Source organism: Caretta caretta, chromosome 1 (genome assembly GCF_965140235.1).
Source record: "Caretta caretta isolate rCarCar2 chromosome 1, rCarCar1.hap1, whole genome shotgun sequence".
In the NCBI taxonomy this organism is placed as follows: domain Eukaryota; kingdom Metazoa; phylum Chordata; order Testudines; family Cheloniidae; genus Caretta; species Caretta caretta.
This window is the reverse complement of record NC_134206.1, coordinates 231027866-231053639: the sequence shown is the minus strand read 5'-3', so window position 1 is coordinate 231053639 and position 25774 is coordinate 231027866. Positions and strand designations below refer to the sequence as shown.

Here is a 25774-nt window from a genome sequence, read left to right as displayed (position 1 = left end):
ATACATTTTCCAAACATTTCAGAACCTTAAAGACAAATTCACATTTAGGGCTGGCTGGAAAACATGAATTTTGTTTAATGAAAAATTTTGGAGTGTCAAAATTTGTTTTTTTTCTTCATTGGTACAAAAATGATACCTTTTTAAAAGTCTCACAACAAAACAAAAACAAACCCATGAGAGAAACAGCTATAGACTAGACTAGCCAATGGCCTAGTAGTTAGGCCACTCACCTGGGATGTGGCAGAACCCAGGTTCAAGTCCCTGCTCTCAATCAGGCAGAGCTCCAAACTACTAGGCTCTAAGTCAGGCTGACTCCCTTCCCTCCTGTTGGAGCTGTTCCATTTTGTATAAATAGGTAAACATTCATTGGGCCAGAGAGAAGGAGACTGATTCTACAGCCAGGTGGTTAGGATGTGGGAGACCTAGGTGAGTGCCCCATCTACTGCTCTGTTGGCTATTCTGGGGTGGGCCTCTTGTTTTCATTTGAACCAGAAATTCCTTTCCGGACTGTTGAAACTGGTAAGTTTCCGTGAAGTTTTGGTTTTGATGAATTGGCATATGCTGACAAAAAAGTTTTGTTGATGAATTCCCAATCAGGTCTAATCACAGTTAACTCTAGGAATAGGAGAAGGTTGGAACGAGGCCCTGGAGTGGCTTGCTTATCCCTAGTTGACGCAATGGAGCACTGAGAAACCTTTCAAGATGGCTAGTTTGCTACTTACACCCCTACTTTGCTCTCTCAACAGATACTGTTGTATCTTTTCCTTCAATATTTGGAAATATCACCCTCTCAAAATAATGTTTCTATGAAAAACCTAATTTGTGGATGCTATGATGTTTGTTGTTGTTGGAGACCCTGTCCCAGTAGGGACAGCATATGATAATTGTGTGGTTCCTGCAGATGCTGTAAAAGGGTCTTACCATACATATGTACTTACTGCAGACTCATGGCATATTGAACTGCATGTTTAAGAAATACTTGACCCAATCAAACCTCTTTGGAAAGAGCAATGAACTCAAGATGAGTCAAACAAAAAGAGGAAAGGAGAAAACTTGTGTGTGTGTATTTGAAAGACTTTCTTTCTTTGAGGGGGTGCATCATTCTTGTGACTCAGCCACTACACACCTCAATAGAAAGAATACTCAACCCCTGAAAATGCCAGGGAAAAAAAAATCAAATCAAAACATCCCATTGCTGCAGAAACTCAACAACTGAAAAATGTAGTTCACCTTTTTTAAGGCTCTCTCTACTAGCAAGAGGATCCTGGAAGGCAGCAGTGTCATTACCTCTGAAGGAGGCAGTTGGGACAGAGGAAATGTTCTCTTTCACATGCTGAAGCTATAAATCCTAGAATGCAGTTCTGATTTACTCGTGTATAGGGTTGCCTGTGGTTAACTACAAAAGCAGCCCAATTGGCTCATTTTAAAGGAGCTGATCCTGTGTCTACGTAAGTTAACGACAAAGCTTCCATTAACTTCACTGATGCAGAATCAAGCCCTAAATGTCTGCAATATACTACATTAGGCAAACATTCAACGTGGTTAAATCAAAGGTAAAGCATTTTTCTAAAGTTCACAGAATGGTTAAAAATGACTTGATGGATCTTATTAACCATAAAAGTGAATTCCCAGTAGCTGTTTATTTAAAAAATAAAATAAAAAATCGGCAACACCATAAATAACACAGATTCTCTTTCTTACATGTTCTCCCCATAAAAATACTGTGAAACAGTTCAGATCTCTGACCCTAGGCTTGAGAATCAATTGGATATTTCATTTTGTTTATCATGCAAATTATAGAGTTGATTATATAAATATTATTTCATTTTAGCCCAGTGGGACAACCTCAAATTGGAAGCCAGCTAAATTTAGAATTCATTTTATTTTACATGATGTAGTTTCAAGTAATAAACATTACGATCAAGTGTAGGTGTATGTTACAATATTAAAATGTCTCCTTTTTCAGCACTCCGTGGAATCACTGTTACTGAACTTCTATGGCTTGAGCTATGCTGCCTGCACAAATGAACATTTATTTTTATGTGGTTTGAACTGAAATGACTGATTTTTGATGTGTGCTCACCCTTAACTATTAACATTGTGTGCAATGGCAGTTTAAATGTTTGATTTTCCAATAAACATGCAAATGGACTGTTATTTCTGTAAATACTAACAGGATCATGCCCAAGCAGTGGGAGTTTTCAAGTTGGAGCAAGGGGAAACCACAGGTTTTATGTTTATTTTTGTGGGTATTACTATTTTAAGTAACATCAAGGTCTGGATTGGAGATTTTCTGACATTCCTGGCTGCTTCTAAGAAAAAAATAATCTAAACAGCTACTCGGTGAGGTAGGTCAATTTATGCTAAATCACTGAGTGACAACAAAATACTCTTTGTGACACCATTATAGGTAGTGTCGTACTATATATCCATCACCAAGTGTCTGGTGGTTGAGTTCAAAAGAAATATGTATTGAAGTGGAAAAATGGTTTAGGTAGGCCCTGATCTTGCAAAAACGTACGCAACTCTACTCATGTGAGTAGTCCCATTGAGTGGGATTAAGCACATTTGTGTTTGCTGTACCAGGGATTAAAGCTGTAAACCCCTGTCTCCTTAACTAAGAACAAATGTTGATAGAAATATCAGATGTTTCTCCTCCCCGCCCCCCTCCCCCGTGTTTTAATTACACTCATTAGGCTCCAAATCTGAAGACCTTGCTATGATTCTATGAAATTAAACTCCCACTGGAGCAGTGAAAGCTGAGTAAGGCCTACAGTATTTGGCCTTGTATAAATATATTGATATGATGTAATTTTGTCTCGTAATTGGCTAATTGTTTTTGGCAGGAAGTGAGCAGTGAGACGGTCTGTTAATATGCTTCTTAGTGTGGCACAATACTCTGAAGCTATCACTTAGCTTTGATTATTGATTCTAAATCCTTCTCCCCTATTTCTCCTTTGGAAGGGATAACGTATGATTGTTTGTGTGGGTAAATAGTTTCACCAAGGTTTTCAAGTAATTAGCAGTTCTGGGAGCCTCAACTGGTGGACATATTCAAGGGGCCTGATTTCCAAAAAGTACTCACCCTCTGAAAATCAGGCTTCTTTTTTAGGGTTTCTCAAGTTGCCTCCCCAAAATAACTGGCCAGTTTTGAAAATCTTGGCCTCAAACAAACATAGAAATCATTAGAATGCATAATGCAAAATTACTCCTGAGGAAGGAGAAAACTAATAAATTCAAATGCAATTACTACACCAGTAATAGCCTTAATTCTGTGCATTGATTATATATCTGAATATTTACATCTAGTACTGATACCGCTGAAGGCAAATGATGCATTGCAAAGCAAACAGAAGCTGACCTTTGCATGTTTTCCCATCAGGCTGCAGGGTAAATCCAACTGGGCAACTGCAACGTACCCCTGTTGCCGTATCCTTGCAAGTACGATCACAGCCTCCATTATTGACAGCACATGTTTCTGCGGAATGAAAGAGAGAGCGAGAGAGTGTAACAAAACATTCTGGGGGCCATCCACTGTTCTGGGTAATATTAAAAAGTTATAAAAGCAATCTAAGTTGAAGCAAGCTAACTCAGGCAAAGCTCTTAAGATCATCCATGGCCCACATACTTGCTGAATTGGATAGCATTTTCACAAGCAATTATTTCTATCCAAAAAATTAAGTCTATATTGATTATATTTGGTCAGTCCTTTTGAAACATCTTAGACAATAGAATGAATTATTTAATAATGAAAAGGTCAGCTTCAGAAACAAAAAAATGCAATTGCCTTTTAAAACAGAACCAGGGACTGAGTCTGTTTCATATCAGCGGGTCTCTAGCCATGGCTTTTCAAGTTTCATTAAAAAGAGGTCTCATGGTCTAATGAACTTTAAAAAGCAATAGAAAGCAAGGCATAGTGCTGGACTTGGAATTGAGAATTTAAAATCCTTAGTTAAGAAAGAGTTAATGGAAAATGAACTACATACATCACTTTGACAAGAATCTACATGCCCAATCTGTTCTTACTGAACTACAAGCAAAAGGCATCTGGGTTTTGTCCACTTAAAGCTTTTTGCAAATTGAAAGGAGTTTGGAGTGGGTGGGAGGGCATAATTGAGGTCACTGAACCCATTCCAAGCTGTGTCATTGAAATTTCCCAGTGCTTGTAGTATGTAGAATGGTGGCTGGGCAAACATAGGCAAAAGAAAGCTACAATACTTTTTAGCTTTTACAGCAGCCGGCAATGGCTATTAGGTACCGCTCCATGACAAAAAATCTTCAACTTCATCACACACACAAACAAAAAATGCCCGCAGCTATTATGTAAATGAATGAATGGTAATGAAGTTTTTTTTGGTAATGAAGTTGAAGGGTTTTTTGTGTGGAGTGGTACCTATATATGTGTGTATACACACAAACCGCAAGTATTATTGAAATAGATAAAAGGCAAGAGAAATTATTGTCTTTCCTATGATTCATAGAATACAGTGGATGTAAGGATGCCAATTTTATTTGTTGGTCTGAATGGTATATTTATTTGATAAGTATTTATGGCAGACAGAAATAACCAACAACCATATGTAGCTGGCTACTCTGTCTGCAATTACTTTGAGACCACAAGGGAAATATTTCAGTCTTTTACCCAATTTATTTTTCAGTTTCTCCAGTTCAGTTCAGATGAAACTTAAAATAATAAGGTTGTCATTGTTTATCTCGGTCATCCTCATCCTGACCTTCCCTAGAGAGGATTTGTCAAAGTGTACTCAGATTTACTGACTGACTTCTATTGCTACCTATTTGGAGTTTGTGTTACAACTGTACTTTGCAGACAGGGTCTGGCAACAGAAAAGTGGACATGCTCATGCTGAATCTCCTTAGTATATTATGTGCCTCAAAATAATTTACACAAAATATAAAACACTTTATCTTTTAATTGACAAGCATTCAAAGCTGTTCTTCGGATGGAACCAGCTGCTGCTTCCCCTGGGAAGAACCTTCATTGACTCTCTGGAAGGCCATCACTGCTTCAGATCAGAAAAAAATCATTTAACTCCTTTTCATTGGCACAAACCTTTATGTCAGTTTTGGAATGTGCTACCGGCATTTATGTGCGTTATGAAACCAGGGACTGGGGGACAGGGAGGTATGCATTAATAGCATGGCACAATTTATAAAATTACTGTATGTACATATATATAAATATATACACATATGTGTGTGTGTGTGTGTGTATGTGTATGTAATGTGCCAACATTAATAATGCTATGTGTGGAAACATCTGTAATTGCTAGCAAGAGCACATTATGAACAGACCAATATATCTTTAACAGAAAACTTCCAACAGATGAGGCTGATTCTGTAATCTCTTATCCACAAGCATAATTTTCACTCACAAGTAGTCAATAATTCAAAGGAACTTCTTGTATGAGTAAAGGTTACTCATGCAAGTAAGGACTTGCAGGATCAGGACTTGCCTTGTTTAAGCCATGTAAGTTCCAATCATCATTTTCCTATTTGGCTGGGGGAATTCTTTTATAGGTTTAAATGTTGGTATTTTTATATATATTTCAGAGGGAGGAAATATCAAGTAACTTTAATTCTCAGGATGAGGGACAAAAATCAGGTCACTTAAAAAACTTTTTCACCTAAGATCATTTCTTGGGAGCCCCAGCAGTTTAAAAAGTAGAATGATTTGTCAGGGCAAATAATTAAGGTTAAAAAGCATGAAAAGGTGTTAAAGACATATGTTTGGCATGGCACTGCAGTGAATTGTAAATCTTATGTTAGATTAACTATGGCATATGAAGAGCCCACATTGCAGTTCATCAACAACAGATGAGCATTACTTAAGCAGCAATATTTCTGCTTTCTGGATGACATCCAGTGAAAATGAATAGACACAACAAACTTTTTTCCCCCTCTGGCATGGATGACTGGATCTATAGGGTAAGGGGTAGTCACTGAACAAGAGTTATTTTGATGTATAAATAGAAGGGATCATGCAAGCTTTTCTTATATTCACAGAGATTTAGTAAAAGGAAGCAAAAAGAACAATGCCCTTCAACGTCTCTGAAAGCAGAGCTGACTGTGCCTTTAATAAATGGCAAACTTTAATAGGATGAAGACTCAGGGTAAGAACAGAGAGACTGACAATACCTATAGTAACTGGGGTAATGGGAGCTGTAATGATGAGACTCCTTAAAAAAGATGGCAGGAGAAAAAAATTAGTTAAGGAGAATGTGAAAAGCAGGGTGGTGGTGTGCTGCATTAAATGCTATATGGAATAGAAATGTGTAGGAATGCATATAACATTTAACAAACCTGACAGCACCAGCAACATACCTGTTCTGTTCCAAACACCTTCACACTTTAGATCTGAAATCCAACTTCAGATCTGGATCCAAATAAAAGGCAGAACTAAAACCCTGGATTCAAAGCCACTGCATTTCTTAAGGGGTGTGTGTGTGGGGAGGTGGGTGATGGGGGGAGATGCGGAGGTATGAGACAGAGAGGATTAGGCTGGGGATTCCAAAATCTGGATCAGAATTTTACACCTTGAATCCTTCTGGAGTTCTGTATATTAGATGGCACTGATCAGATGAGCCTTTAGTGTCTGTGCATGACAAGTTCAGCACAGCCATTATCTTCAACGTTTGCTAGGGTTTCAAACTTGATTTGCTCACGTTATGCTGATGTATCTTCTGTTCTATTATGGGGGTGGGAGTGGGAGCCTCACCCCCATTTTAGTGAGAATGCAAAGGAAACACCAAAATCAAACAGTGTTTGGGTAGTCTGCCCCTGGAGAAAATATAATGCAAACAGTTAGGGCATTTCTCTTTGGGTGAAGATAATACTTATTTAGTGACTGTGTAAGATTTTTCAGTGAATTTAAAGCTATGTCCCTACATAAATCCTTTATTGAGTTCCCCAGGTAAAACCCAGATAGATCTAGTGCTCCAGGGAGAATAGCATACAGGGTAGTATGAGGGTGTTTATGTATATAAAGTGCTATGGGGCAAATTGTGTATTCCTTACTCAGGATAATCTCCTACTGCTTAAGGAAAGGATCTCAGATATTGGCTCACTGGAATCCTTAGATAGAATTCAGAGTAACAGCCGTGTTAGTCTGTATTCGCAAAAAGAAAAGGAGGACTTGTGGCACCTTAGAGACTAACCAATTTATTTGAGCATAAGCTTTCGTGAGCTACAGCTCACTTCATCGGATGCATACTGTGGAAAATACAGAAGATGTTTTTATACACACAAACCATGAAAAAATGGGTGTTTATCACTACAAAAGGTTTTCTCTCCCCCAACCCTACTCTCCTGCTGGTAATAGCTTATCTAAAGTGATCACTCTCCTTACAGTGTGTATGATAATCAAGGTGGGCCATTTCCAGCACAAATCCAGGTTTTCCTCCCCCCCACCCCTGGATTTGTGCTGGAAATGGCCCACCTTGATTATCATACACATTGTAAGGAGAGTGATCACTTTAGATAAGCTATTACCAGCAAGAGAGTAGGGTAGGGGGAGAGAAAACCTTTTGTAGTGATAAACACCCATTTTTTCATGGTTTGTGTGTATAAAAACATCTTCTGTATTTTCCACAGTATGCATCCGATGAAGTGAGCTGTAGCTCACAAAAGCTTATGCTCAAATAAATTGGTTAGTCTCTAAGGTGCCACAAGTACTCCTTTTCTTTTTTCTTAGATAGAAGGCACTCTAAAAATACAAATCATTATACATATTATATGTCTAGCTCTATTAAAACATTGTTACCTCCAGTTATGTTAAGGAAGATACATGGGTCCTGCAAATCAAGATGATGTTCTAAAAAGAACAAAGCTGATGCATGATACTGAAAATTCCGTAGTAGCCCATCAACAGTCCTCAAGATATTATTTGAGGTGTCCCATGTGTATCAGATCAATTCTTTCAGTTTAATGAATGACTTTTCAGTGGCTGAGAGATGCCTACCCTTTTAGGATTGAAAGAGAGGTCCCTTATGTCCAAAACCTGAAGCTCTTGAGCTAAAGGAGAATCTCCAGGATGTGGCAATAGAGTTGTGAAACTTTTAAAAGCAAAACCGACACCAGACAAGGCTCACTTGGGCTTTGGATTTTGTTAAAAGCCTGAGCCTCTGGGCACATTCACCATGGTTTGGGAACCTTTCAGAGAATTTAGTTTTAAGTAAAGGCCTAAACCAAAACCTTGAAGTTCAGCCTCTTGGACCCTTAAATGTAACCCAACCTCGTATTCAAATTCAATTTTTGAAAGTGGCTCCTTATTTTATGAGCCCATTCAAAGATCTGAATGTCTCAAAATTTTGTGTGTTCAAAGCCTGGATCCAATTTTTGTGGCCAGATCTCTTCTCTAGAATCAAGGTAACTGGAACTGATTTTATGTTTTTTGTTGACAATCAGGCAAAAATTGGAATTTTTGGCTATTTACTTTGGCAGTTTGGATCCATTTGAACTGAAACTCGGCAAAAAACTTAGGAACTGTGAACCCATATACAGCTGAACTGTGCAAGAAGGTACACATGTACTCTATAGAGACCAAAGCGTCCAAGTTTAATTTTATTTTCTATTACTTCCTTCTCACGAGTAGGGGAAAAGCTCCATCAAACATGTCGGTAGGTAACATGTTAATTTTAAATAGCACAGTTTAAGTCCACAGGGCATCCTATTCAACTTTCTATTCAAAGACTGTCAAGATAAAACTCAGATTTACAGTAGGAAGCACTAATTTTCCAGAGACTGGAGCATGGGAATGGAGACCTAGTTTCTTTCCCAGCTTTGCCACTGACTTGCTATGTGACTGTGGGAAAATCACTTGAAGTAGTGCTTATATGGAAACTTTCTGTGCCTCAGTTTCCCCTATATAAAATGGAAACATTACTTCCCATCATTGTGAAAGAGAGGTGAACTCAAGCCAACACAAAATGTTTTTATATAATTATGAAAAATTAATGTAAACTGATGGTTTGGATTTAAAATTTCTGCTGTGAACCCAGTTACTACATCCTCCTGCTTATATGTCCCCCACCTCAATCCAACAGCCGAGCCATTTGGAATACTATACAGTTTAATACATATAAACTAAAAGATAATTTAAACGATCATATTAATTTTAAACAGGTAAAAAGTTAACAAAGATCCAGTACAATCAGGGGGAAAAAAGAATGAAGTAGAAAGGTAACAAAGGGATCATTGATGAGCTGTCTAAAAAATCCCAAACAAAATAAGCAATTTTGAAAAAAAAATTAGAAGTATGGGGAGAAGAATAGAGGCAGATTTCAAAGAGGAGTGAGCTCCACCATACATACAATAAAGGTGTGATCTCATACCTCCTACTAGAGGGCTGTATCAGAGGGTAGATAACAGTCAGGAAGAGCCTCACGGAGAAGGTGTTGAATATAGCCAGGACTTCTACTGTTCAGGTTTAAAAAAAATGTTAGTGTGAGTTTACAGTCAATCTGCCATTGTATAGGCAGTCAGTGTAAATAATGCTGGGTAGATGTAACATACTCATGCTCTGCAGACTTGTAAAGTAGTGTGCTGTTGTATTTTGAACAAGATACAAGACACAGAGAAGTGTTGTGGGAAGCTGTGTAAGGAATGAATGACTATAATTGCATCTGGTGTCCAAGAGGGCATACTCAGCTGTTGTGAAGTCATCAGGGACTATTATTTATGTAAGAATTTCACAAACTGAAAATCTCCACTTTCTTAACATGACCAACCCCAGCTCTCTACCAGTGCATGAATTCTCCTCAAGAGCAGGGAGTCAAAGCAAGAGTGAGCTTCCTCACACCAGCGACTTCTACACAGCAGCACAACTTTTCTCTCCAGGATTTAAGACAAGAGAGCTCCGATACACCCACCCAATGCTATTATCCAAGCATTCCTTCAGAACAGAGGCTGAATATGCAGAGTCCAATGAGCAGGACCAGCCGAGTATCATTTGCATACTGATCTGATGATATTGAACATGGTGTTTAGAAATTATCTCACAAAGAGGTCTCATATAAAATGAGCAACATGAAAGGAAAGAACAGATCTTTAAGGGATGTTGAATGTCAAATAACTTATTGCTGACACACAATTGTCTGTCACCTCTGATTATCTTCAAAATATGGCTGGAAAGACTGGCACCCTGTTCTAGATACAACACCAATGTTTCATAATGGCTAGTGCAACAATCCAGGGCTCATATTAAAAAAAACAAATGGCCAGTTAAAATTAAAACCAGAAAAGATCATGATCTTTATGAAGATAGTCTCAAATGAAAATGAAGGCTGGGGCCTACTAAGGATATCATGTTCAAATAGTCTTGGAATTGAACAGCTGTTGTCTTCTTAGTCACTTTCCTCAAAAAGGGAATATTAGTGATTAGAGGGCTTGCCAATAGCCATCCAATATGAAGAGGTGATACCCTGAAGAATGGAAAAACTTTTACATAGTTAAGGATGGTCAGCATCCGCTCTGGCAAACTGAGGCACTGCTAATAACTAATTATACCCCAGCTATACTCCTTGGTTTAAGCACCCATGCTAAGGAAAAGATCAGAACCACAGGGGATGGGCCTCACAGAACCTAAAAAAATCAGGGACATCTTCATCAGAAACCGAGTCAATTGACAGCCAGGGGAGCCAATCCATTGGGAATTTGTGGCTCTACAATCAAAAGACCTTTACACTTCCAAGCCCCAGTATAATATACAGTATTATGGAACAGAGTAGCTTCCCTTTAAAAGCCTACCTTTCAAAACATAAAGCACAAGGAATGGCATTTTCAAAGGTGCCTAAGGAAGTTAGGAACCCAGCTTCCATTGTAAGTTAATGAGAGTTGAATGCCTAGCTCCCTTAGGCACTTTCAAAAATCTCATCCAGAGAGGATGAGTGACTGGTCTAAAATCATAGAGCAAGTGAGTGATTGAGCTAGGAATAGACCCCAGAAGACCCTTTCCACCCACTAGGAAACACTTTTTGTCCATCTAAATACCAAACAGGTTAGAAAGTTCACTTCTATAGACCACAAGACTTAACACATTGTTCATCCCTTTTATTAACACAAGTTCATCCCTTTTATAGCTGAAATGAGTGCATTTTGCGTCACCATGGTACACGGTGTATTCTAATTTGTACTGATTTTTCATATTTTTTAGAGATGAATCAGGAGTGAGATCCCACAGGCAACCCAGGACAACTTGCTTTATCAGTGAGCTACCTAAACAAGTTCATCACTGGTGTAAATGCACTGAAGTCAGTGGAATTACATTAAGGATGAATTTGGACCCTTGACTTTGGAACATTGCAATATTCTGTGAAGAATAACCTATAGATGGCTATGTTCAAGACATAGTCATCACAGATGCAGCCAATTTGTGCGGTCACTTTTCATGGTATAATCACATATTAAAAATGGATTGTGATAGTGCAATGAAGAGCAGCTAAAAGAAGCTGGAACAAAGAAGGGAATAGTTAAGGACTACGTCCAGTTGGGAATGGGACTGCTGTGAAACGGATTTGTTTTCATTAGTTCATTGCATCAGCTAAAAAGGAGATGAAGTAAATTAAAGGCTTTGAAAATACAGCAGAATTAACAGAAGAGAAAACTTCCCCACCCATTGACCTTTACAACTTCCGTTATGGAAAGAACTTTCAAGCTGGACACGAACCATTCCATTCACATGTCTTTTTTTTAAAATACATCCAAATTTGCCTCCCAATAAACAGCCCCTAATACACTCAACATGGTCCCTATGTAGATAAAAGCTGATGGTAGTGGTTGGTTGTTCCAATACACAAATACCATTAGTGATTTTGCATCACTGAAAGAGGGACTTGCATCACTGACAGAGTGTGTGTATCCCCCACAGTCTTTCTGAGCCTGTGAGGAAATTTTAAGGAGCAGCACTGTATTATATATATAGAAGACTAAAACTCCAATGGAAGGGGATTATTATTTTCCATTATGCTGATGAAAGGATGAGTCCCCAAAGCTCTTATTACAACTTTGTAAGTGGTTTCTTATAGTGAAAGGAGGGATCTTTGCAGCAACATGTGTACATTACGGGAGTAATTCTGGGTATGTCTACAATTTTGCAAAGCGATACTTGAGGAGTGCTGATGAGTGCAATGTGATTGATTAGCTTTCTAAAGCCCTGCAACTGCTTTTGTTGTCTAAAGACATCACCTGAAACAAACAATATAAACCTCATAAGACTGAGATCCTCATAATGCAAAAGATACAACAAATGCCATGTCAGCTATAATTGGTGTCTGGTTTTTAGGGCCATAGCCTAATATATTGCTTGAAGGAGAGAAAAATCAACCCTTATAGAAAAGGATGAATACCTGCAGGGTTTGTGTAAAAAATAAGTTGGTTATCATAGAAATTATTCTTAAAAAACAACATAACTTAATAGAGAATGTCATTTCCATAGAACTCTTGAACTAATGTTTAGAATTCTATAGCAGAGCAATATTTCTCTGTTAAATTCCGCATTGTAATTGGAAATATATATATATTCATTCTATAGTTTTTTATAGATTCTGCTCCCACTGAGATCAGTAGCAAATCAATAAATTTGGTGTAGACTCAGGCTCTTGATTTCTGTAGAACCCAGTAGGTTTCATCCTTATGACATGAGTCCAACAGAGGTATTGGTAGGAACATCTGAGCTGGTGAGAATGGGAGGCAGCCTCCCAAGCCTTTTCCTGTAGAGAAGACCTGACACTGCAGGAAAAAGGGGCAGACCACCTCTTCAATGAAACCACCTGTTCCAGGTGCAAGAGGAGGGGAATGTGTAGCTCAACAGGATCTGCTGCCACAAGTAAGAAGAACCCTTATTAAAAGGGTATAAACTGTTTCGAGGTGGGTTCAGCCATCCCTAATTATAATATATGCCAGAGACTGAAGGTCAATTCATTTACAGCCCATGTAACTTTTCTTTCCAAAAGACAATTTGTTCCACAACTTTTTTAAAAAAAAGATCATACAAAAGTCCCAAATGTAATAGGCCCCTGTGTGCCTTGTTGCTGTCCAAGGACACTGATCAGGGTTGTGCCTCATTCTGAGGCAGAAAAGGGATGGAAGAGGAGAACTTCAGGGGATGAGGATTCCCTTAGAAGAAGAACTTTTCCTTAAATACTCCAAACCAATTTTGCGTGGTTAAACTGCATAGGCTTGGATGTGTGTGTGTGTGTATATGTACATACAGTACAACATACTGACTTTTGAACCAGAGCAGAGATCAGTGTAGCTGAGAGGGAGAGGCAATAGTGGATCTAAGCCAGTTTTCCTCATCTACATCCTAAGGCTGGCCAAGGGCCACAATGACCTTAGTGCAAGTTAGAGCAGCCTAAAAAGCAGCCTCTAACTTGAGCCAGCTTGTAATGGCCCAAAAGCCATGACCCCAACAGGATCCAGTAGCGCTGGAACAATTTTTATAGTGGGGGCACTGAAGGCGAAAACCATGTATTTGGTTTGTTACTACTTCAAGCCAGGGTGCGCGGCAGCACCCCTAGTTTCAGCACTTATGACAGGATCACCAGAATGCAGTGCACTCTGGCCTTGCACCCAACACATATCCTACACAAGGAGGGCCAAGAGGAGCTAACACAGAGCCAGTTTTATTCCAGCTTAAGGATTCCTTCATGGAGAAGAAATTCTCAGCTGCTCATTTAGAGCCACTTTAAGGTCCCTTAATGAGCACTGCACCACCAGTTACCATTGCATGGGCCAGTATCTGGCTAATAACGTCCTGAGCCCAATCCTGTCTCACACTAGAATTCGTACAAGACTTGTACAATACAGATGGCGGAGTACAACAATTTCTGGTCAGAGTGATAGTCTTAAATTCAGTTGTCTATCAGAGCAAAGGTTCACATGTACAACCTGTATACCAGTCCTAGTCATAGAAAAATGGGCATTCACTCTTAATCCAACTGTCTATACCTTAGCTTGTGTAAAACACAGACCAACATTAGTGTGTTTGTGAGACAAATTATTCCCAAATGAGTGAAGATTAAAGCCACATCTGAAAGGAAACTAAATGCTTGTGCAATTTATACAGAAGTACTAAAAGGCATTTTAAAGTATGCAGAGAGCATTTGTTGTCATAATAATTAGTAGATTTATGTCAGACAGAGCTGACTTAACAGAAGCCAGTCAGCAGGCCTGCACTTGTGGGCAGAGAAAGGAATACGTGAATGGGTAACATTTGAATTTAGGAATTTGGTTTTTAGGTCTTCAAGTGGAACGTCAAGGGGTTGGAGGTTTTGTGTGTATGTACAGATGAACACACACACACATAATTTTATGTGGATATGAAAAATAATGAACAGAGTTTTTTGACACAATATGCACCAAATCCTCTCGAATGGGCTAATCTTAAGAATTCACAGTTAATCTGCATTAACAAAGGGTTATCAAAGTAAAATAGTGTGGTACTAATGTAACTGTTGAGAAGAACTACAAGATGACAACTAGAAATGGAATTTATATGATGTAGAAGGCTAATACTTGGAATCAAATAATAGTTAAGGTTACAAGTGAGAAGAAGTCTGGTGGTTTTATCTTAATCCCTATTTGTACTCTCATAAAGTTCAGTCAATGGACAGTCTCTCCACAGGAAAGAATGATAGTCGTGATGAACTGAGTTATAGTGGGATAGGCTGGCAGAGTACCTATCTGTAGTGTGCCTTGCTCAGCTATTTGTCCCTCATTTTCAAGAGTACTAAAATTAATTCTCAAAATTACAGACAGAGGAAAAAGGCTGTCTCAAGCCTTCTTATCAAGGGGCAGAATACTAATTAAGACCGACACGTAATGTGAAGTCAAAATGGCTACAACTTTTAGTGACAACAAATACTAGTGGTGCACTTGTGAAGGGTGCTGGAAGAGACATAGTAAATCAGAGAGTTCCTTAAAATGTCCAGGCCAGCGGGCTTATCAGATCTGAGGTTGACCGGCCAGTTCCCTGATTGATAGGTTGCAGGGCTGTTCAGAACCTGGGATCCCTGGCTTGGGCAGAACCTGTGACAGAGATACTTTCATCCTACATCCAACTATGTGGGCATCACTGATGGAAAGCCACCAGGTTATGCAGGTACCCCATATTCCTCCAGCACCTCTGCTGAACACAGTGGGGAAGGCTCCTTTGCTAAACATATGCCGCACTCTGGACACACCACTAGCAGCCTGCTGCTCCAGATGGGGCCAGATGAGGATTTGGGCATGGTAATGCTGGTAATGTCTGCCATTGTGCCACTTGTTTGCAGTGGGCAGTATTTATATTTTGTTAGGAATAGGAGAGTTCCATCTTACCTATTATTAATACTCCAGAATTGTTCTTCTCATAACATATCCACCTACCAATCCAAAAACTGCTGGATATTGGCCGTGTCCAATAGAAACTAGAAGCAAAAGTACATTGACTATGATCCTTTACAAAACAGGCAGATGCTCAGAACCCTAGAAGAAAGTTTTCCTATTTGGAATGAACCCTGATGAGATGGAAGAAAATAAGGGGGAGGAGGAAACTCAAAGGACTATTGGCGAATAGTTATTTTATGAGATTAAATTCTGAAGATATATGAATTTTCTAGTAACACAAAACTATACTATTCTCATTCAAATCACCTTGTACCAATCCTGTAGCAATCAGAAGAAGAATATGAGGGAGAGAACAATACTAACATGTAATCACATGATTGAACATGAGCAAGAAGAAATTGGATGAATTACATACACAGGGAATGAAAAATGTTAGATGGGAAGGAGAACCTGCAGGATCAGTAGACCAATGGTTAAATTTTGCACTGTTCTCTCCCTGATACTCATCTTTTGATTGTTACTTCCCAGCAGTTTCAGGATTGGCAGAAGATTATTTGTATGAAAATGAGAGAAGGATCCCACTTCCACCATCTATTGGTGAAAATGTGGAGACACAACAAGGCTACACCCTTGGAGATCTGCTCCTAGAAAGGCCTGTTTCTCTGCCTTGGGAGTTGCTACAGATCTAATGAAGCACATCTGAGACTCTGGTCCAGATGTTTTATGAACATTAGAGGATTCCCTAGTGGCTGTTCTGGTCATCTGAAATAGTGACTTAAGGAACCTTTTGACCTTTTCATTATAACTGGTGAAGAGAGCTTCTTACCACTTCTTAAGGGTGAAGTCCTATTTAAGTAGAACTTGAGGGGTCTGAACACAACTAGGGAATGTAGAATCATCTCCTTCTGACAGATGGATTGGGGCAGAAGATCATCTGACTTAATATAGAAAAGCAAATTGACATTTGGTACTAGTAACGATTCTGGAGAAGATCGGAGACCTACCCATCAAGTAAAGGATTGGAGAAAAAGGGTCTTTACAGGAAATAGCATCCAATTCACTAACTCTATGAGCCAAAGTGGTGATAATAATGAAGGAGACTAACAGTTTTTCTATGCTACCCTGCAGTTTGGATGACAGTGGTGTGAACAGCAGCGTGAACCTAAGAGCTGCAGAATTACATTAGTGCAAACTAGGGATCTTTAATTTCATGCCCATATTGTCTAGTTGGGAGCAGTTACAGTACAGCACTTTAGTCCGTGCTGCAATTCACACCCTCGTAGTCCAAATTGCAGGGCAATGTAGACATACTCTAATTATCAGATAGTAAAGGAAAACTAACCGCAAAAAATTCAAGGAGAATTTTGGTTACATAGGGTAAGAACTGAGGTGAGGTTCCTGGTGGCAATTAGTCTCAATGATGTATATCAAACATTTTGTTGATTGAAGGAAAGAAGAAATATTAGAGTGTATAGCAGTGTTGTTTGGTCTTGTGAGACTGAGTACTCCCAAGCCAAATAATTGCCATTTAAGAGTTGTAACTCAAGCCTTGTTTTAAATCATTCAATAAGAGGTATAGGACAGAGTTGAGGTACATATCTGAAGAGGCACTACTGGCAGAAAGTGAGCCAGACATTTTGGTAGGCCTTCACTGCACCAGAAAATGAAGCATCTTAATGAAGCATCTTGGTCTACACTGGGGGGGAAGGGTGGGTTCGACCTAAGATATGCAACTTCAGCTATGCGAATAGTGTAGCTGAAGTTGGCATATCTTAGGTCGACTTACCTGACTGTGAGGACGGTGGCAAGTAGACCGCTGCCACTCCCCTGTCGACTCTGTTTCCTCCTCTTGCGAGCTGGAGTTCCGAAGTCGATGGGAAGCGTGTTCAGGGATTGATTTATCACGTCTAGATGAGACATGATAAATCGATCCCCGATAGATTGATCACTACCTGCCGATCCGGCGGGTAGTGAAGACCTGCCCTTAAGAGGAATAGTTGAAAATATGAAGCATTAGCCTGTCAATCTCCATTCTGTTAGGGACAGGAAAGTCAGGATCAGGGATCTGGTAGCAGAAGACTGATCAGCTGAGACAGGATGCACAGTTCTGTGATATTCCTTCTGAGGCTAGTAAGGAACCTGCCAAATTTTCTGGGAGATAAACAGAAGATGTGGGCATTGAGGAGGGTGAACATATACTTAAGAGCACAGCCAAGGCAGAAAAGATTCACATTTCAAGATAAGGGATCATTGTGTTTGGAACAATAAACATATTAGGTAAAAAGATGTGAAATAGTATGATGGTCTCTTCCTAAGTGGATAGGATTGAGATGATTTCAAACACAGAGTGCGGAGCTCCTGGTGCCTCCCTAGTGATTTATAGAGACAGTTGCTGTCTGATTGTTGAATTCTGTCAGGATATCTGACATGAAGATCCAAGATATGAAGTGCTGAAGACCCTAGCCCACGGTCCTGAATTGAAGAAAGCTGATGCTTCATCAGGCTTTCCATGTGAACCAGAGGCCCTAGCATGATTGGTTTCCCATGTGTGCATCCCATACCCTGAGATTACCCTCTATCATAATCCTTAGTACACTAGGATATGACATACTTTTGCCTTTTGAGGTTATTCATGATGAGTCACTAGTGGAGAGATCTTTGGACACCAAAGAGCTGAGGAACATGATAATTGGAGAACTCCTCCATCCCAGACCAATACCAGGAACACCTGTAGAGTTCTGTTATGGAGCAGTGCCAGTTGGATTGTGTCCACTAATGCAACCACTAACCCCAGGAGAGGAAGGGCTTCTGATTGAGGGATCCTGGCTCAGCAAACAGTCTCAGACAACTCTGTGATGCCTCTTCTCCCCGATTCTAGTAATAACCCCATGCTTCTGCTCATAAAAAACCTGTGACACAGTTGAATGAGGTTTGGAGTGTACACCAAGGAGTTCTTTTCTCAGTTTACAACAATACTATGGATTTGTAGTACACAGAAGTCTTGATGGAGATAAAGGACACAGGACACAGCAGGCCATCCATCTCATGAAATATTTGTATCTCCTCTTCCTGTTGGGTGGCCCTAGTCCAAGTGCGAGTGAAGAAACTGTCAATGAACTGGATGAATAGGAGTGTGGAGATATGTCTCCTTTAAGTTCACAGAGCAGAGAAAGTCATTCAGTGAAACTTCCTGAATGATGAGGGCAGGAGTCTCCATTCAGAACCTGGTAGTCCACACTGGGGGGATATAGGGGTGAAGGGGTGGGTGGGTAGATATAAAGGATAGTTCAAACTCCCTTGGTCCTCTTAGTCACTATGAAAAATTGTGGGGAAAACTCCTAGTGACAGGCTGAATCGACCTGAAGATGAGTAGATTGCAGATTGTTTTAGAAGATCCTGTCTCTTGTCTGCCCTCCAAGGTATAGAGAAAAATATATGTAGCAAGGAAAGAGAATTCTATCAGATTCCCTCTTCATGATGTCTAGCCATTAGAGGGTGACATATAGTCATACTGTGTTAGTATGTATTACAGAAGAACCTAATCTATGTTGCTTCTGAAAGGTAGTGTAGCAAATGGATGAGACCTAATTCTATTATATTGGAGGCCAGGAGTCTATTCCCAGCTCTGCCTGAAGTGACCTTGTGCAAGCTCTCAGTTATCTGTGAAATGGGTTAATGAAATTGCTCCAGGTAGCAGTATAAAGCCTTAGTTCACAATAAGGGTTGTGAAGGAACAGAAATATTAACAGCAGTCAAGGGAAGAGCTGGGACTAGAAATGGTGGTCTCTGGGCTTGCAGTTTAGTGCACTTTTCTCAAAACTACAGGGCACTGTGGGAGGATCTCCCCCGCTTCCTTCCCTTAAATCACATGAAAGTTGGAGCTTTTCCTCTCTTCACAAGATTGCCTGCAGCAGGGGTCAAAATCACAGTAATAAATTTGTGAGAATTGGCAACACTGTGTACTTTCTATAAGGACAGTTTGAAAAGTACCGAAAGAGACAATGGCACTGTAAGCTATTTGGAAAAGTCATTAACTTTGAAAATGCATTGGAATACTATCAAAGACAATCAGAGGTTCCCTGTGTACCAGAAATTGGATAAGAAGCTGCTGCTGCCCTTTCAGACTTGATTTCAGTAGCTATTCAGTTCTAATTGACAACTTTCCTAAGGATTCTATAGTCTAGCCACTGCATGTATTTCCCATCTTGGCCAATATATGTTAATAGAGGAGTTATTGAATGTTTCTGACCACTTATATGACCAGTTGGATTGTTAACCCCTTGCCTCTGCCCACATAATACTACATGTTAATGGGAGCCTGATATATTTAATAAGCATACTGATAACCATAACTTTTTTTATTCTGTTTTTTTTTACTCTGGTCAATAGTATAACCTTTTTTAGCCAATAGTATGGAATGTTTTTCAGCTTTGATGATTGGGCTGGTCACTTCTGGACATCAGAAGGCCCAACAGCAATTAGAGTATGTGTGCTCTAATTTTCGAAAGGGCCTAAGGAAGCTACGCACGCAATTCTTGCTTTCAGTGGTCATGGGTGCCTAACTCCCTCTTTGAAATCCCTGGCCAAACCATTAACTGTGCCCTAGGATGCTGGATGATCTATACCAGTGGTTTTCAATCGGGATCCACAGACTATGTCTAAGGAATCTGCGAAAGGCTGTCATTTCCATAGAAGAGTGGTTTTCGACCAGTGGTCCACGGACCTTTGGGGGTCCACAGACTATGTCTAAGATTTCCAAAAGTGTCCGCACCTTCATCTGAAATATTTTAGGGGTCCGTAAATGAAAAAAAGTTGAAAACCACTGATCTATACAATAACTTATGAAAATCTAAACTGGTTTGTGGGTATTCAATTCATTATTATACAATAAATTACACCTATGGATTGCCTGCTACATCATTTCATTTCAAATTTTTACTACGTTGCAAACCTGTAGAAACTCCAGTGGCAATAGGGGAGCAGATAGCTGAGGGATTCAGTAATAGGATACAAAGTATTTTACTTACATATAGCCATTTAATACCATTTTAGATTGATAATGCAAAGCCAGGTGTCAAAATAGCATCAAAACCACTAACAACAATTGGAACAATTATCCTAGTTATCAAGGATTAAATTAGCATAGAAACTGAACAGTTCTCTTGTCCTCAAGAAATGGTCCTTCCAGATCAGGACTCAGGTTCACAGACAGTGCTGAACCTATGAAGTGCTCAGCACCTTTTAGGATTGGGCTGATAATTGCCAGGGAACTGACAGGAAGCTTGTATTGCCAGTTCATATGCTATACCTCTTCTATGGATAAATAAAGAACTCCAGGTTCAAAGACTGGCAATCTGGCACTTTTCACCTGTGTTAAATACACTTAAAATCTAGTGGGGCTATTTTGCATCATGTGAGACGGATCAAAACTGAAAATACAGTCTGACCAACTGCCTGGATTTCTCCAAAGTAGCAGTACAGTTCAGTAATCCATACTCTTCGATGACATTTGTTATGTGAAAAGGAATCTGGCAGAGATCCAGCCACCACAACCTTAAAGAATAACTCAGCAGGAAAAGCAACCAGATTGTTGATTCTGTTCCCATACCATATGCTCCTATGAAAACCAAAAATGCAAGCTCCTTTTTATTTGCAAAAAGAACACCATCATCAATGGTCATATGTATAATATGAACAAGACAGTTTATTAGATGCCTGAGCAATTGATTAGTATCAGAAGAATTATCTTGGTCGTTCTTCTTCCACTCTTTAGCTGATAACCCACAGAAACAAACCATGCACTAATCTTGAGAGAAGATCATATTAAAGCTCACTTATCACAATAGTTTTCAACGTATCAGTGTTAAGGAAATAAATGAATTTCTAGCAATAATATATACATTTCACTCAAAAGTACTGCAAAAAACTTAACTAAGCAAATATAACACCATATATGAAAAAGAGCATCATTTTATATCATCATCCACTTATAAACTAAAGGCAGATCTGACACATGAGATTTTATGTGAACCCTGGATCCACACATACATACACAAATCACACGTAAGAAGTAGTTTGCAAAAGGTCAGTAAAGTTAATGGCAAAAATTTCTTTCAATGCAGAAGAAATTGAACATGAAAACTGCAGGGTTAGGGGAAAAAGTTTACAAATGAGAAATGAAATTGTATGATGGAAGACAAGAACTTAAAAAAGGTGACCTCATAAACATAGATGAAATAAACTAAAAATAAATTTTTAAAAAAAGCAAACAAAAAAAATCCATACACACACACACAGACAAAGTGAGAGCACAACAAAGGAAGTGGAAGAAAAGTGTTACCCATAAGTAGCCGCCGTTTCACCCTCTTGTCCACATCAGCTACTGACGTGGCATTGTACTCAGAACTCTCAATTGCAGCCTCATCCTTCTCTAAAACACAAGTAAGGGACAAACATGGAGCAGTTGGTTAATCAAAAGCCCAATTTTCCGCTGCCTAAGACAGTTTCTTGGCCTGGCACAACCAAAGCCAAGAAGCAAGCCATGAAAGCACTAAATCCCAGTTAGAGAGTTAATTCCACTTGAAACCCCAGAAAAAAATTAAAGGGTGCTTGGGGCAGAAGGGGAAGGAAGAAGAGGAGGAGGAGGAATGATAAATGACAAAGTAATTAACCAGAAAACACACACAAAGCTTGTTTCCTACTAGAGAATGAGACAGCAAACAGGACTGCCCCAGACAGATGTTAGTAATGGAAATTTAAATACAAGGGTTCTAGTTAAACAAACTATTAAAGACAAACTGTAAAGTGATTCAGGCTGATGGTGGGATCAGGATCTGAAAATGGCAGGCTGAGAACAAAGATGAGACAGACACACAGAGCTAAAAGAATCCGGTGATGGAAGGGCATGGGTGCACCATAGTCGTGTACACATTGACAGAGTGTTTAAAAACCAAACAATGCATGCAAATTTAAAAAAAAGGAAAAACCCCAAACCAAAAAACGAACAACAAACCAAACAAACACAAAAAAGATCAATTTGGGCAGTGCTGGTTGCCTGCTTGTCTATGAAACACTACGAGCTAAACATTCAATACTAGAAAAGATGTTGCAAGAACAGGGTTTAGTAATTTTATAAGCATGCAGTAAGCAAGATGATGTCAGCAAAGGTCATTTTGCAAATAATTTCTGATATCCTATAGGTAAGAGTTTCAATTCAGCATAACAAGGACTTTAGTTGAGTTATGCTTCATTAGAAATACATAGAAACAATCATTCACAAGGGAGGGAAGAGATGAGCAGTAAGTGAAATAAAAATAAAGGTTTCTCATACAGGACAGCAATGGAGAAAGCAGCAGCTGGGTAAATAAAATGATTTATGCAGGGTGGGGGAGTTGCTTTATTAAAAAAGCCAAAACAAAATGCAAGTGGGGACTTTCACATGCAGCAAACATTAAAAAAGAAATAAAAATCAGGCAAACAAAGACAAAATATGTTAGACAAAGGGTCAAAAAGTATTTATCTGGCATTGCAGAAGTTTGCATTCTTGCAGTGATGCCCAGAATATATACACCACTGAAGACAGCAAACAGTGGAATAATGGAAATGAGAAGGAGGAGGAGAAGGCGGCGGCTGGCAGGTTTGATCTGTGGCAACACTACATGGTTGAGTTGTAACGAGAAGTTTTTAAACAAGTTCTAGATGGGATCAGGCTGCAATAGAGGCTTTTGTTTGAGATACTGTGGGTTTTTTATTGTTCTGTAAATAATTAATGAACGTCAGTTATCAGACAAGACAGGCAATCAGGAACCATCACCAGAAAGCAGGAATAAAAATGTAAAAAATAAATAAAAATTAAAAAGTGTGTTCTAAAAGAAAGAACTACTCAGAGGGAGGAAAATCAACACAAGCAGTAATATGTGACTTACATCGCAGGACCAAAGAATGTAACATGAAGTTGTGTTTGTTACATTACAAAAATGAAAAATTATAGTAATAAAAAAAGCCAGGAGTACATCCTTTTGAACATGATGGACAAATTTAAACATCAACCTGAGGAAATCAATGAACAGTGAACTCTTGCAAATGGGAGCATCAAAAATTTATTTTATGTTCCTCAATAAAACCTGGTATTAGGGCCCTCAATCCTGCAAGCTCTCCACACATGGAACTCCCATAGACTTCAATAGGAGTTCCTTATGCAGAGGGACTGCAGAACTCAGACCAATATGTTAACAGAAAGAGAGATCCTAACAGTCCAGGAATAGGTAGTGTATACAGCAAGACATGGTAATTGTTGTACCTTGATAACTTTTCCTTTAGTGAAGGCTACAGCCCTGATCCGGTCATGAGATCTGTGCAGTCAGACCCCTTTCCCTATGCTGAGCCCTATCTGAGGTCAATTCCATGAGCTGGCAAGGGGTTTGTCTGAACAGATCTCGCTGCCTATGGGCCTGGTCTCAAGCCCACTGAAGTAATCTGAAAGATTTCTATTGAATTCAGTAGGCTGGGGATCAGGACCTGTATGTTTTCAAATATGGAGAAAGGAGAGAGAAGACTAAGAACTTCCATCTAATTCTGAAAGTATTTAAGCTTATTTCCTATTTTTTGTATTACTTTATACATTTTTGAAACAAACTAATCAATAACAATGTGAAGATGATGAAAACCATTATGGATTTTTAGGTTCTGATTTTGAGAGTAAGAGTGTAAAAAAGGAACATAACCACTGATTAACTTATTGCAAAAAGTTCCTTTTTGTACAAAAACGGATAATATTATGCAAACAATGTACTTTGTAATAATAAATATTTGCATGGCATCACCCAGGATGCTTCACTTCCTGCTAGGCCATTTTCCCATTGACAGTCACACTGGAAGCTTACTCACGATGAGTACTATTATTTTGCTATAAAGCAAAAACAAAAAACCAGGAAAGCAAGCATATCATGGACATTAAATTATCCCCAAATAGAATTTAAAAAATATTAGGATCAAATCCTACTCACCTTACTGATGTGAGAAGTCCCACTGAAATCAATGGACTGCTCATATGAGTATAAAGGGGTAGAGTTGATCCTTGATCCATAGTTACCTTTTGTGCTTTTCAATTTTAAAAGTTATTAAATTCGATTTATAAAAATAGAATTAAAATGACAAAGCAATGACAATGGGATATTTCACAGACAAACATTTACATAAAACAATCATAACTGTATGCTTCTAATCTCTTTGCAAAGTTTGACCCTAACTGTTATGACCAAAACCTACTATTGCACACTCCTCTCAACAATAGTTTTAATCTCCTAGGGTCCACACACACACCAACTCATTCTACCATATTACTAGTAAAAAGTGTGCTTTAGAGAGGTACTTACCGATGCATGTTCGGCCATCTGAGTGCAGGGCATACTTCTGATGACAACCACACACAGGACCAGTATCTGTGTCATCACAGGTGTGTTGGCAGCCTCCATTTCCATAGTTACAGGTTACTAGTTATGCCCAAAATGTATGTGTATATATGAATACATAAATAAAATTACAATGAAACCAATTAGTTTTTGAGGGCCTTTTTAGAATACAGAAGATCAGTTATAAAGCAAGACATTAGACAACACAACATTTTTATTTATGGGTGTTTCCACTCTCCATTCTTTGCCTGGTCCCCTTTTTTTCCTAACTAACTCCTCCCTCATCCATGTAATTAAAAAAACCCAGAATGTTGCACTTTTTAAAATTCATTCTGTTTGGATTAGTTGTTTTAGCATGAATGACCAGCCAATTTCATCTCCTCCTAAAACGCCATGGTTCATATCCATGATATATATGGCACGAAAAAATGAGCAGTCTACTAATACAGACATATTTTCCAGTTTATAGATAGCATTTTTCTTCTCCTGCTGGGCTTCACTCCATAATTGGAGGAAGCAGTGATCCAGACCGCAAGAGCAAAAATACATCAGTCTTGAAATCTATTCTTTCAAAAACCCTAATCCTCCCAGAATAGAAGAATGTTTAAAAATAAGACAGGAGACCCTTTTTCTATTTTTAAAAGCCTTTTTCTGGGACTACAGTATATTGGCTTCAACTCGGAAGAAGCCTATGGAGATTTCACTATCACTTCAGTATATATTTACTAAAACTACTTCTAACAACAAAGAAATTTTCTGAGACAAAATTCTCAAGGTGGGCAGAATTTAGCAATTTTAAAGAATTTCTAATAAAGCAGATTTTGTCTCAGGAGGGAATTTCATTTTTAACTCATAGGACGCTGGCATTTCCCAAATAGTAATCTGGTTATAATGGGCCTGATTCTCCTCCTGTTTTACACCATGTGTAGTCACACACCTGTGCAAAGTGCACACAAAATGAAACAACTGTGATCTGACAGTGTTTTAAACACACTTTCCTGTCATTATACACAAGTCCA

At 38.9% G+C, this 25774-nt stretch overlaps 1 protein-coding gene across 10 annotated transcripts in view; it reads right to left on the bottom strand.

Annotated features, from left to right (window-relative positions):
• SCUBE1 (signal peptide, CUB domain and EGF like domain containing 1) overlaps positions 1-25774 on the bottom strand; it is a 305663-nt gene that overhangs the window by 110422 nt on the left and 169467 nt on the right. For 5 of the 10 annotated variants that reach the window (XM_048825384.2, XM_048825395.2, XM_048825406.2 and 2 more), the window contains 3 exons: positions 24720-24836; positions 21686-21775; positions 3362-3478 (listed from right to left, as the gene is read on the bottom strand). In XM_048825384.2, coding sequence (XP_048681341.1) covers positions 3362-3478; positions 21686-21775; positions 24720-24836 — 324 coding nt within the window. The remainder of the gene's footprint in view (positions 1-3361; positions 3479-21685; positions 21776-24719; positions 24837-25774) is intronic. The other 5 variants (XM_048825416.2, XM_048825427.2, XM_075121397.1 and 2 more) reach the window with 3 other exon arrangements.